The sequence below is a fragment of the Nymphaea colorata genome, chromosome 11 (genome assembly GCF_008831285.2).
Source record: "Nymphaea colorata isolate Beijing-Zhang1983 chromosome 11, ASM883128v2, whole genome shotgun sequence".
Lineage (NCBI taxonomy): Eukaryota > Viridiplantae > Streptophyta > Magnoliopsida > Nymphaeales > Nymphaeaceae > Nymphaea > Nymphaea colorata.
In genome coordinates, this window is record NC_045148.1 from 9,883,706 (window position 1) to 9,897,430 (window position 13,725).

Sequence of the window (13,725 nt, forward strand, 5' to 3'; positions counted from 1 at the left end):
TGAGCTGTTTCTGTATATTTGCTCTTGATCAATAAAAGGTTTGTGGAACGTATCCCCTGCATGTTTGCATTGGGGAAGACATAGTTGGTTGATTCACCGAGTTGGCTCCAGAATCGCCTGAGTCAGCTCGAATCACTAAAAAACCTGACCGAGTCAAGATTGGCCTGGCTCACCCCTTACTTGCCCCTGAGTTGGCGCAATGTTTTTATCTGTTCATGGTCGATCTTCGAGTAGCTGAAACCTCATCTTTATTGTTCTTATCTTCTTTCTTCATATTGATGTTATGTCACACGCTTAATCAATTATCAAAAGAGCACTCTGTCCATATATACAAATGCTTCTGAAAACTTGAATGCAACATTATGCCAACAAAAAGAACATATATCATGTTCAAGTTTCATTCTGTTATTTATCATATACTTTCATAATCAGTGAATTACGTGGAAACCTGGCGACCTTATTTGATAAGGTGAGTTCGCCCGAACGTTGAGCAGCCTTTTGTAATCTTTCCTTCTAAGTAGTTAATTAATTACCAATGTAATTTTGGTACTTAATTAAAAAATCAATAAGCAACTGAGTTCTTATTACTCCATGAGAAGTTAGAACTTGAATATATTTTTATAAAAAATTTCATTTTGCATTCTATTGTAAAGAGCATTATAGCTTAAAACCCCATCTCATGGGTGTTTTCTCTAGGAAACTATTGTTACTAAAAACATCAAAATCTACATAAATCATGTTATTTGTATGTGCAGATAAAATATTATTAAACAAAAAATTATCCTAAAAAATCATTCTTCATAGGATATCAAATTAAATTAAAGTCATATAGAATAGCAATTTTTATATTAAACTGTGTATTCACTATTCTTCATGAATTATAAAACCTTTGAAGAATTCACGAGGCAGCAGTAACGTTCTGGAGTGCAAAGTTCGAACCATTTCCGAGAAAGGGGGAGAGGAGGATGAGGTTGGAGTATGGAACCCGGATGCAATGTTGCACGAGCAATGTTGGCCCAAGCTGCAGGCTTCACCGAATCACTGTAGGTCCGAACTGAGCCCTCTCTTGCTCTGCCGCCTTCTTAGCCGCTGCTGCAGCAGGGGAGGAAGCAGCAAGGGCGATGATGCTCAGAGGGGTCAGGCATCATGGACGACGCCTTTCCCTCCATTCTTGGAGGACGATCACCACCCTCTCCGACTATCACCACCACCATCACGGCCCTCCGCCATCACAAACCAACGAAGACCCCTATTCGCTCATGAAGGAAGACGGCGTCCACATTTGCTCCCAACTTTGGGTCTCCTCCTTTTCAAACCCGAGAAAGACCTACGCCAACCTCACCGGATTCCTCAGGAAATTCGACCTCTGGGTGCTTGCCTACCAGAGGTGCTACGCTGACGAGATGGGCTTGTTCCCCCCAAGAAACTCCATTCACTACGCGGTCCTCCGCGACCTCTTGTCCCTGAGGGACGCCGTCCTGCACTCCCAATACTCCTGGGGAATGAGAACCCATCAGTACATTCGTTCGCCTAGGGAGAAGCCCATAAGCAGATTGATCTCCAAGAGGAAACTTAGGTTGATGCTTGAACAGTGCACGCCCACCTTCCAGGATAGGATTCTGCAGGAGGTTTTGCTCATGGTGCTGGAACCTGTCTTTGAATCGAGGTTTTCCCGGCGTTCTTTCGCCTTTCGGCCTGGCCGGAACGCCCACACCGTGATCAGGACCATCCGGAGCAATTTTGCTGGGTATCTGTGGTTCCTGAAGGCGGATTTGGGGTGCATTCTTGAGCGGTTGGATGTCGATTCCTTGGTAGGTTTCTTAGAGAATACCGTGAAGGATAGGAAGGTTTTGGCTATCATAAAGGCCGGAATTCGAAAGCCGGCTTTGGCGGGAACAGAAGAGGAGGAGGAGCAGAAAAAGAAGAGGAAGAAGAGAGGCGGAAGGAAAAAGAAGAAATTGGATGAGAATGAGAGGAAACCTGATCCTTATTGGTTGAGGACGTTCTTTGCATTCGCGCCAGAGGAAGCTGCCAAGGTTCCTTCGTGGGGTCACGCGGGGGTCTTGAGCCCTCTACTTGCAAATGTATGCCTCCATGAATTGGATGTGTGGATGGAAGATCAAATAATTCGGTTTTTTAGGCCATCGAGGAGTGATTCAATATGGAAGAATTCCACAGCCGATGGTAGTCACAATCCTTCCTGGCCGGAGTTTGTGCCCACGAGTGGCCAGGAGAAGACTAGGAAGATGGATTACATCAGGTATGGCAGCCATATCTTGATCGGAATTCGAGGTCCCCGAGAAGATGTTACTGAGATGAAGAGAAAACTGGTTGAATTTTGCGAGAACAAGTATGGCTTGAAGATTGATAATTCCAGTATACTGATTGAACACATTACTAGAGGGATCCAATATCTGGACCATATAATTTGCAGAAGAGTGATCTATCCGACTTTGCGGTATACGGGAACTGGCGGGAAGATAGTCAGCGAGAAAGGAGTTGGGACATTGCTTTCTGTCACAGCGAGTTTGCAGCAGTGTATTCGCCAATTCCGGCGCCTTGAATTGGTGAAGGGTGACAGAGATCCGGAGCCACTGCCATGCACTCCTATGCTCTATGCTAGTCAGGCACACACGAATTCTCAGATGAACAAGTTTCTTGAGACAATGGCAGAATGGTATAGATATGCTGATAACAGGAAGAAGGTCGTAGGCTTCTGTGCGTACATAATTAGGAGTTCTCTTGCTAAATTGTATGCTGCAAGATACAGACTTCGATCTCGCGCGAAGGTCTACAAGCTTGCTTCTCGCGATCTTAGTCGATCAATCAAAGAAACTACCGGCGCTGCTCCTGAATATTCCGATCTTTTGAGAATGGGACTGCTGGATGCAATAGATGGAGTTCAGTTTTCTCGGATGTCCATGATACCTTCTTGTGATTACACGCCATTCCCACCAAACTGGATCCCTGATCATGAAAGGTTGTTGCACGAATACATAAAATTACAGGACCCAAAATTTTTCTGCGAGTTGAGCAGATCAATAAAACGAGAAGGTTTGAGCTTACCTCAAGATGACATGTCTATGCTTGTTTGGGATCTCAAGTCAAAAGGGATCTTAGGTGATCGTAGTACATTGAAATCCAGCAATCAGAGCAATGAAAGCGTCAGGCAACTTCCCACCTTCAGTGAGAGTAACAGTAGCGTTTCATCTCTTTACGGGTAGAACTATTGAAATATACGTGCCTCTTGGTATTTAGGTTGGTGGGCATCCTAATATGTTAACCTTTCTGTGGTGGTGCGACTGCGAAAGAGGATTTACACATTCAAGTATTGACCTTATTTATATGAAAAGAGTTCGTATGCACGTGTCATGCTGCTGCATATTGGAGGTAACTTATCTAGTGTAGGAAAAAATACTGAATCTTTGTGGATAGTTATATTTAAGATCCATAAGCTTCAGGATTGAGATTATGTATCTACTTATAAATTTGTGTAGAAGCTTAGGCTGTCCATTCTTGCAACTCAGTGCATATACGTTGTGTATCTTCTTGCAGCGACTCGACGTTACCAAACTTGACATGAGCACTTTGTTGGGTGCCATATTGTACTGTAACTAGGTAATAACACGTTAGTTGGGCCTTGAATTTCACTCAGCCCATTTCATTGATCTTTGACTAATAGCAGTTTATAACCCATCTTTTGGTCTGAACAGTCCCAGAATCAAATTATCTTTGTCATCGCTTCTGACTAGGATGGATTCAGCAATGATCAAACCTGAACCAAGTTTGACTCCCATTTTTGGTCTGACAACCAACGTGACAAAATTTTCAGGAAAAGTTTTTGTCCATACAAACAAGAAATAAATGTTGCCATTTTGTTAATAAGGATAGTATGGAAGGGCTGGTAGTTTGTTCTTCTGTATTCTGTTTTGCTGCTAGCTGTTGCTTGACCTAAACTTGTTTTACAACTACATGTTCTACCACTGATTTCTATGACATGTTGTACATGTTCAAAATGCTCCCTTTTCACTTTCAGTTTCAATGTTTGATCTAACATTTTGTTGCTCAAAAAATTAGAAGCACCACTACTGCTTCTCTTAGCAAGCCCTTTTGAGATTAGATGAAGATTTTTCTTATAACAATATGAGATCTCTCTTTTGATGTTCAGTCATTTGCTGATCCTGGAAATGATACATTGGAAGAATTTTTTGGTCTCCCAGTATATCCTTTCCAGTTTGTTGCTCTCAAATAAACATGTGGAGATTTTATAAGCAAGTAGTCAGCTGCCATTTGAAAGTTCCAAAATAATGTAATTGGTTGGTTTGCTTACCGTATTTATCATAAGGACGCCGTAGCAATGACCCCAACAATTAATAATCAATGAATTCATCAAATTGTTTCTTCATAGAAGGCTTGGTTTTTTGTGACTGAACTATATTCATTTCCCAGCTATTAGAGATTTAGAATCGTCTGTCTTTGGAATGCTGTGTGATTGGTACACTACATTGTTCCATCATTTTATCTGTGTCTAGTTCTTGCTCATGTTTTGTTGAATGTTTCCATGGATACTTGCAGTTTGTCTTCTGAAAGGTGCCTGAGGCGAACTCGTTTGGCTTCCATCTGAAGAAAGTATTCATATTTCAGAATGAGAACTTACAGACATTTGAGAGTGATCTGTGCGAGGAACTTTGCAACTTCAACAGGAATCGGATAGGAACTTGAGAGTTGCGGCTTGTTTCATTTGGAAGATGCTGGTGTGAGTTTATTTCCTCACATTTTTATTATATTTCTCCATTTTGGCCCTACCAGTTCATCAGGATGAATTGCAGGATTGTCAAGATTTGCCGTCTTAGGACTGACAACAGAATATCTGACTGGGTTACAGTCATTGGTTTAAGCACTTTACAGATAAAAGGTTAGTAGGAAAATGCAGCAGGTGCAGGCACCACCAAGCATCGTGTATGGCCTGAACTTGAACAGGTAACCTGACTAAGGTCCTTATGCATGATTAAAGTCATTAAAATGGTATATAGACAATACTGGTCTTGTTTATTTCAAAAGGTAGTCTACCCTACAGAGTGGGATGCAACGCTTGTTTCAGAGGCGGTGCTTCCCGATGACCCCTCAAAAGTGCTATCATACATTGCTTTTAAAGTAGCCTACCATCTCAAGTTGAGGAATTGGACACAGGATCTGGATGAACCTGTCCAAGTGTGATTAAGCACTTACATCTTGGATGAAGCGAAAAGTGGCACATTGTTAGCCCCTTGCTAACAGAAGATTAACTCACTCACGCTACTCTCTTGAAAGCCCAGCCTCCACCTTAAGTCGATACTTCATTTATGATTTAGGGTTAACTTCCCTTAAGACATTATGTACTCTGATTTAGGGCGAACTCCCCTTAAGCCCAGCCTCCAGCCCTCCACCTTGTCAGTCAGGTGCCTTATTGTCGCCAAGCAATTGATTTGTAAAAGCAATTTTGCTGTTATGAGAATTCTATGTTCAGTGGCAATAGATGTCTTTTCTATGTTTTCTGGCTAAATTTTACAATCAGATCAAACTCTTTGATTGCTTAGACACTCGACAATATTTGTTACTTGTTTCCATCATGTTTTGTTAATTTGGGACTTCCGTGTTTGTGATTGTCCTATGTGTATTGGTTGAAAGAATGGCTCTTACAATAATTGTGGGAGAAAGGAAACTGGTAGCAATGAAACTAGTGAAGCAGGGGAGGGTTCATTTATTTATCGTTCATGCATGCGTGTGCTTTTCTGGAAACTGTTGCCAAATCATGCAGTGTTCCTGTGTGGCTGTGTGTTTCTTCAACCGCAATGCACCCATAATTTCCGTGAACATTTAAAGTACAATACGTTTAACAATGGTTTTGTGACAGTGCAGATCATTTGGGGAGGTTATCAACGGGATTTAACACGAGATATGGAGGGAAACATCTATAATTTGACATAGAACTCATTGCCAGATGCACATGTAAGAGGTGGCCATATATGCACCCCGGCTCTTCATTTAACCATGCCTAATTTCTGAAACAGGAAGAAGCTAACACACTAGAACTTCACCATTCTAGCCAACCAACAAGAGCTGCTTTGAACTGAACCGTAGCTGGCAGTACTTCAAGCCTCCTGCAAGTCTGCATCCGCTTCCTAGTGAGGAAGCAATGACTTCAAGGAATCACAGTCTACACCTCGAAACACAAGCTCAAAATTGTGTACACCATCAAGCCGACCAGCAAGAATCTGACACCTTGCTGAGCAGCAGCAGCTCCAGTTGCTTCCCACATTCGGACATCATCCAGCACAGGACCACAGAGTGAGCTATGATCATCGGTGCGTATGTTGTAATACACACTATAGAATGCAATCCTTGTTCTCTCAGCTCTAGCAATGAATGATATATTGGCCGACTGGTAGGTCAGGTTCCCGGTAGGTGCATAGTGTACGTTTGTTGCTTGGTCTCCAGCAAATGCTGTGACTGCTAATGGCTGCTGACATGAATCCCCAGCTGTACCAACTAAGAATGTGAGTGTGTACCTCTTCTCTGGCGATGTCTCAACCATCTGAGAGATTATGCCTTCCTTTCCAGAGAGTAATTCGACGGCACGTTTTCCTTCCGGCACGGAGTAGTGGTAGGAGTCTATGTATCGGACAGCTCTGTTTGATTCCACTGTCCATCCTGGTAGGGCAGACGTTTCAGCATCAAGGTTGTTGGGAAGCAACACTCCCAGTGAGACGTTGCGGAACATCCATGGACCTTCTTCAAAGTCACCGTTGATAACAGCATTGCCTACATGAAAAAGCGAAAAGAGTAAAGGTTGCTGAGAACTGCTACCTGCCAAAATTCAAGGCAAGGCGACTCAGTGCTAACGCTAAGGCTTGAGCTCCCGCAACGTTACCAGACCAATGAATTCATCAATTCCATGCACACGGAAAATAAATGTTTCACGTGAAACGCGATCAAGATTTGAATTCATACTTATCCACTATTGTTTCTATTTATATCAGCACCGTTATTTGTGTTTGCTCTTAGGCGTTTCTGAACTGGAAGTTCAGAACCCAACATCTCTCGCAACATATCCAAAAGACTAACATTCATGAATTTAGCATTTTGTAGCATCCCTACACCCAGAGCAATGTCCAAGCATCAAATTTCATAAGAGCGTCATACACTCTCAGATGCTTAGCTTAAAGACTTCAAATCGATGAAGTTCAATATCCAAGTGCGCGTCCTCTGCCAGCAGATGAACTGCGCACGCTTTTTAAGGGAGGGCTGCCCAGGTGCTCAATGCTAATGGCTACGTTAATTGGATCACAAATCAGCACAGGTCGTGATAGAAACAGTAAAGAGCCAATACCTTTCTGTTTGTCCGGAGTGGCGATCTGCTTAATGGCAATATTGTCAAGAATTGGCCCACAGGTGGGGTCATCCTCCATCCCGGGGTTTCGAAATGAGACATAACCACTCGCGGAATCGGCGATGAATCCCCAGGAGTATGAATCCCATCCGTGCACGCTATACAGGGTCTGAAGGTCGATGTTCTGTGAAGACACTGAGGGGATGGATATGTTAAGAGACTCGAACTGAGCACAAGTCCTAGCCGCACTGAACGTAACAGCGTAAGAGGAGCCCTTTTCAAGAGTTAATGGCTGCCGGATCTCGGCATCATTGCCAAGCCTAACAGCATGAGATCCTTCGGGCACAATCAGGATCATGCCTCCTTGCCTCTGTCCTGACTGTATTAGCTCCACCGTTCCGTTAGTCTGCCAACCTGGTATCAGCACATCAGTTCCCTCCACTCCATTGCTGGCAAAGCCATTAGCAGGGGGAGTCTCAAAATTTCCGTTGGAGAGCAGGCCTGCGGTAAACAAAAGATTAGATTAGAGACACTAACGAAGCCAGGTCCAATTCGAGTGAGCTCGTTTTGCTCCATGGGTCCATTGTTTTGCTCTGCAAACGAACGCAGAGCAGCTGTCTGAAACTTTTTCATCCATTTTCCCTGGTAAAATCATTCCGGCCGCTCTTTGTTTCTCCGTGCAGCAACATTTCATATGGAAGATTTTTAACCCAAACACGGATCCGACTTTGATGTTCAACTGGGTTCGTATTTTATTGACATTTGAGGCACAGGCTCGGATCCACCGTTATTAGTGTCCTTTGTCCATTACCAAACTCGGGTAACGGGGCCTGGACTCAGGTTCATAAGTTGGTTTCTTCTAATTTTCTTCTCAAGTTCATGACTGACTTTACAAAAATGCCGGTTCGCCTCCCTTTCTCTCTCTCTCTGATAAGCAGGTGCTTAATTTTTGTGAAGATCAAACCGAGTATGTTCTAATTGACATGCTCAAATAAGATTATTAGAGCAGCAAAACCGGAACAATTAAAAATATTTCTCGGCAGACAAGCTTCCATTAGAAAAACAACTTATAGAGCAGCGGAGCCACGATGGCTCAATTAGCAAGGGAACTAAACGAAAGGAATGCCAAGAAAGCGCGGCATAAAAGAAAAGCGCGTGGAGTGGGGCACGAACTTGTCTGCCTTACGGCCTCTTTACCCGAGGCAATGGTCGATAAAACAAAAAGGAAGCGCATAAGATTACAGAACTAGCTTTATCTGAGTAACGTAAACAGGCCAGGCATGGTACACGGATAACCCATTTTTAATTGAGCTTATGTATGAATTCATCGGGGGAAGCTGAACTCTGAGTAATGTGTTCATGTAGCGGAGCCTTCATTTAAAGGAACACACAGCTTCTTCTAACTCGACTCAGAAGCAGCCATTGATATAACAAGTTCAACAAAAACATCATTTACTTGAACTCCAATAAGTGGCCTGCTTCTTAAGGGGTTCCGCCTTAAAAAGAGGAAAGGGGAAAAGTACAAAAAGTAAGATGTTCTCTTGGAAGCCGAACAAAAATCAGAGGAAAAGTGAAGGATAGTTTTGTCATTATATCAAAAATTCCAAGGAAAACGAAGAACCGAGGGATCGGTTCCCCAGAGGAGGAAAGCCAGTCCGAGCGACTCATCGAGAAAACCAGGGAACCTGTTCCTGATTGGATTTAGCAGGCGAGAGAATTTTTAAAAAGTATCAGGAAGAATGAAAAAGAAAAAGTTTTCCTTCTGGAGGATTTACTTTTCCTAGCACCAAAAATGGAAAGGCAAATCCATCCACTCGTTCCAACTCAATCGGCAAGACTCCTCAAAAATCAACTGGTCGTAGTGAGCGCACGACGCTGTGCAGTTGTTTCACGAAAAGGAAGAAACAAGAAAAAAGGAGCAACTTCTCCACAAAATACGCTACTCGTTAACCTCAATACTTGATGCTCTACACCAGGCATTGGTTAGAAAAGAGCAATGTGATTCATAAAAAGCTCAACGCGCAGCAGCTCGTTATAAGGACAACGGAAGTTGCAAAACCACGATGATCACTCGGAGCCCGAGTGAAGGACAAGAAGATCTCAGACGGACAAAAGAAAAAGAGAAATCGATAGTCGCATTGTGAAACAAAAGTACAGAGTGCGAAGAAGAAATGTGAAACGAAACTCACCGTCGTCTGCCGAGATCAGAAGACACCGGACGACGAGCGTAAAGACGACGAGAAACCGAGCCATGTCGCCGACAGTAATGCTACGTAGAGTTTCCGTCTCCTTGGGAAGGACCGTTTCCCCCAGCTTGGGAGGACACCGATGCCGCGCCCAGTAACTCTCTCTCCCCCCGGTTTTTCTGCTCTGAGAAAGAAAGCTCGTGAAAGGAATAACTCTCTCTCTCTCTCTCTCTCTCTACAGTCTGCACTTTTTTTGCTAATATGTTATCAAGATAAGAAAAAAATTGGAACTAAAAAGATCAAGAAATTTCTCTTTGCAGGAACTCAGCCTTGTTTGCGGAATCGCAACCCGTCGTTTTCTGTCGGCGACAGGGCCAGGCCTTTTCTGAAGTCGTAATGACGCTTATACCCCTCTATCAATTTCCCAATCACAATGAAAGAACTTGGACAGTACCTCAATCGCAACCCGTCGGCTTGTTCATGATGAATTACTGCTAGTTTTCGATTATAAGTCAAGCAAATTGAAAAATATCTGTACATGTGCAGGAGGGTGTAATAGTATTGATCCAATTTTTAATCTGTCTAGTTGGATTTCGTAAAAGAAATTTGGATATGAGTAATAATAAGAAAATTTGATGCGCAGTTTAATAACTGAATCTGGTACCAGTCTAATTTCTGACTAAGATCCGATGAAGATATGAAGCTGTTACATATAAATATCAAAACTTATGCTAGCTTTAAGTTTTAGAAAAGTAGGGTCTGGATCTGCATCCGAGTCCAATTACATAAAACATGAGCAAGCCAAATTGAACAAAAACCGAATCCAACCCACTGAATCTGGCCATGCCCATGTGGTTTGCATAGTTAATTCTAATTCGCTTATTAAGATTCATAAGTGACTAAAAATCAACATTAGAAAATCAAAGAGATTGCTGCCAGAAAATTTTACTTTGGTGTAGAAAAGGCACCAAAGCGAGACATTCTTATTGAAATGAACCATGTAGATTCCATGTCGGCGGTTGATTTATATAAGTAATTAAAGCACCTTGTCTGTACTCCCTTACAAGATTGAAAGTTGCCAACTATCGAACAAGAGATGCGTCCACCTGGCTGAATGGAAGAAGGTAAAAAATTTTATGTCGGGAGATCTCTTGCCACAATAATCTGAAATGAATCTTCTTCTTATTGCTGTTGTTATATTGCTATTATTATTATTATATGACGCAGAGTCAGTGAAGGGATCCCCTTTCCTGTTAGACGAACAAGTGTCAATCAAATTGTTATCTAAGATATTGTATGGATGTCCTGCCATCTTCCCTGTCCAGTCTTATCCGCTTCGCTTGTCATATTCAACTTAAATATCTCTAAACGCTCAAGAATTTTAACAAGAGAATGGTGCAAGTTGATGGAATTGTGATACAGTGATATATTTTCTACTTTCAGTTTATTCTGTCGAGCCAGCTGCTCCTTTCTACCGTCCATATGCAGCTCCCAGAGTAAGATAAAGTTGGGAAAACATGCTCTGGCATTTTCGCACTGAAGAGTGAAGAACATTGCCAAGTTTGCAATTTGTGTTTTCACCAAAAGGAAGGAAATATGAAGAATTACAAAGTGCCCGAAATCATTAGAAAGTTGAAAGAAAATATCACCTTCACATTTGTGTACCAGTTGATATGACCAGCGAACATGATCAGGAAGCAAATTCATGGTAAGATCATATTAGGAGAGGAGATCACGGCAGAAAGGAAATCTACCTAGGTAGGTAATTTATCCGTACCCGTGAATTTTATACTAGTTATATTAGGCAGGCATTCCATGAGATTTAAGAGGTCAATAGATGAAATTCATCGGTTGTATTGGATCCTACAGCACCTGTATATTAGTTCATCTTTTTACTCCATTTTTTCCTGTTGCAGCTTACTGGTACTCGAATTATTTGTGTTTTTTTTTTCCAAGAGAGAAACCAAACAGAGGATTGGGAAGCTGAATCTGACATTCATCGTTTCTTGTACCACTGTTCAACTTGCAGTGACAAAGATAACCATCACGAGTTGGAGAAAAAACACTTGGCCAGGAAACGGCAGCAGTAATCTACAAAAAAGGCAGGTGGACTTGGGCTGCAACGGTCAGATGAATCCAGAAAATTAGGTGATATAAACATTTTTCTCATCAGCGCGATTAACATAGAAACCAGTTTCAGATCATTTTTTCCCCTTCGTGTTCATTTTCCAGAGGTCAGCTTTATAACCCACTAGTGTACATCTGCCCTTCCTCACCAAAACCATGAACCAGCTGCCAGCATCAACAGAAGAGACATAGGTCCCCATTTTCTGGGCTGCCACAAATGACATGTCATCTATGAACCAATGATTCTAACCAAATGGATCAAACGTGGCATGAACCACTTTGACTTGAAATTCATAACTGCGCAGAATTACCCCCAGATACGACAGCAGAAATGCAGGTTTATAGCATAACGAGGAAATATGAACAAGCAATTGTCAACAAAGAATAGAAAAGAATGTGAATTTTGACTGATATTCACCACTATAAAAATTATATTTGAGCTACTCTGTCTATTTCCTTTCGTAAACCAACAAAAGAGAAGAACAGTAACAAATAATTGGAATCCTTCGATGACATGGGCACCATGAAGGACCATCAATTGTTAAAAGCTCACGATTAAATTTCCTTCTCATCTCCCTACGCATCACACCCTTCTGGCCTCCATTTTCCGTCTTTTCTTCTTTCTTATATCTTCCTCTACCATCTCCCATCTTGTGTCTTCTGTTTGGACACTTTCTTGAACGTGCTGCTGTTGTTTGTGCCTTCTCCTCAGCCCTTTCCTCGGATGTTGCCTCAGCTCTAGCTTGACCTCATTTCTTGGCACATCCTGATCCAGGCTATGGTGAAGTCTATGGTGCTTTTTGTTCTTCTTGCCATGTTCTCTTTCCGAATTCTCCACTACTCCTTTCTTGTGTTCCTCACTGGAATCCCTCTCCAATGCATTCAGCCACCTTGCTTCATCCAAGCTTTCAAGCTTCTTTGTCTGTTTCTTCTGTTTACTCTGGTGGCCCTTCTCAAGATCATTCATACCCACATCCCCACATGCACTCTGCTCTTTCCTGCCAAGCATGCCCAATATGCTCTACTCATTTTAACATCCACAATGTTTCCGTCAATGCCCAGTTGCTCCTTCCGTTCACACCGATCATGCCCCTCCAAAGGCTGCTCTTTATCTAAGGTTTCATGGGGAGTGCCTCGTTTTTGTCCCATGCCTTGCTTAAATTTGAGGGTTTTAGCTTGGATGAGATTATCAATAGTGGCAGCTGAGCGTTTGAGGCAGGCATAGACCTCCCTATTGATGCCATTGTCAGAGGAGAGGAACCGCTCAAAGATGGAGGACACCAATGAGAGGGAGACAGGTTCTGATGACACAATCTGAGTCTTGATGTGATCCATGAAGCCTTAGGCAGCAATTGAGACCTGAGAACAGAAATACTTTTGATGAAGTGTCAAGAGGCAACCAATATCTTCTTTCTAAGTCGCTCTCACCAAAGAAGAAGCTGCCAAAAGAGTAAACTATCGCATTAGAGTGCCACATATATAGGAGATGAAAGAAAGCAAAGAGGAAAAAGGAAAGATGCTATCATAGAGGTACCAAATACACTCTTGAAGAAGATATCTTTACAGAAACCCACTACATGTAGATGTATCTAGAATAGCTGCTCAAAATTTGAAAATTACATTTGACCACACAGTTATTAACACTATAACTTTAGTTCTCAAAGAATGGTTTTGTTTTCTGCCATATAGATAATTAAGATTTGGTGCCAAGTATAAGATTACAATGTACAGTAAAATGGGAGAAACCATATCATGAGACCCTAAAAATTGTTGAAAGAGAAAAGCTAGGAAAACATGACAAAATAATTCTGTTAAGAAACAAATGTTCAGGCAATCTCCCAAGCACCACATTCATGGTCATAAACATGTAAAGAAAAAGCTCTTAAACATGTGAAACCAGCAACATAAGAGGGAGGAGGGCTTTCTTCACCTATTCAACACAAACTTAATGAAGCATGTGGGGGGTGGGGGGTGGGGCGGAGGGGAGAGGAGAGGAAGGGAAGGGAGGGGAGGTGGGGGAGGAGGAAAAAGACAGAGATGTTG

The 13,725-nt window shown here is 42.3% G+C and overlaps 3 protein-coding genes across 8 annotated transcripts; 1 reads left to right on the plus strand and 2 right to left on the minus strand.

The window, feature by feature from the left end:
- Nucleotides 1–938: 938 nt before the first annotated feature.
- On the plus strand, nucleotides 939–6,034 carry LOC116264184 (nuclear intron maturase 1, mitochondrial). Of its 6 annotated transcripts, none has more exons than XM_031644262.2 (4): nucleotides 939–3,390; nucleotides 4,576–4,756; nucleotides 4,810–4,980; nucleotides 5,899–6,034. In XM_031644262.2, the coding sequence occupies exon 1, from the start codon at nucleotides 1,122–1,124 to the stop codon at nucleotides 3,222–3,224; it is 2,103 nt and encodes a 700-aa protein (XP_031500122.1). In that variant the 5' UTR covers nucleotides 939–1,121; the 3' UTR covers nucleotides 3,225–3,390; nucleotides 4,576–4,756; nucleotides 4,810–4,980; nucleotides 5,899–6,034. The 6 variants fall into 6 exon arrangements, with proteins under 6 accessions (XP_031500122.1, XP_031500121.1, XP_031500123.1 ...); XM_031644261.2 differs by having other exon boundaries at nucleotides 4,830–4,980; XM_031644263.2 differs by having other exon boundaries at nucleotides 4,886–4,980.
- On the minus strand, nucleotides 5,939–9,827 carry LOC116264185 (uncharacterized). Its single transcript, XM_031644265.2, has 3 exons — nucleotides 9,559–9,827; nucleotides 7,370–7,870; nucleotides 5,939–6,801 (listed from the first exon to the last, which is right to left on the minus strand). Exons 1-3 carry the CDS (start codon nucleotides 9,620–9,622, stop codon nucleotides 6,197–6,199), a joined length of 1,170 nt encoding a protein of 389 aa, XP_031500125.1. The 5' UTR covers nucleotides 9,623–9,827; the 3' UTR covers nucleotides 5,939–6,196.
- Nucleotides 9,828–12,265: 2,438 nt separating this feature from the next.
- Nucleotides 12,266–13,017, minus strand: LOC116263546 (uncharacterized). The gene is made up of 2 exons (XM_031643285.1): nucleotides 12,764–13,017; nucleotides 12,266–12,680 (listed from the first exon to the last, which is right to left on the minus strand). The coding sequence occupies exons 1-2, from the start codon at nucleotides 13,015–13,017 to the stop codon at nucleotides 12,266–12,268; spliced, it is 669 nt and encodes a 222-aa protein (XP_031499145.1).
- Between the last annotated feature and the right edge of the window lie 708 nt (nucleotides 13,018–13,725).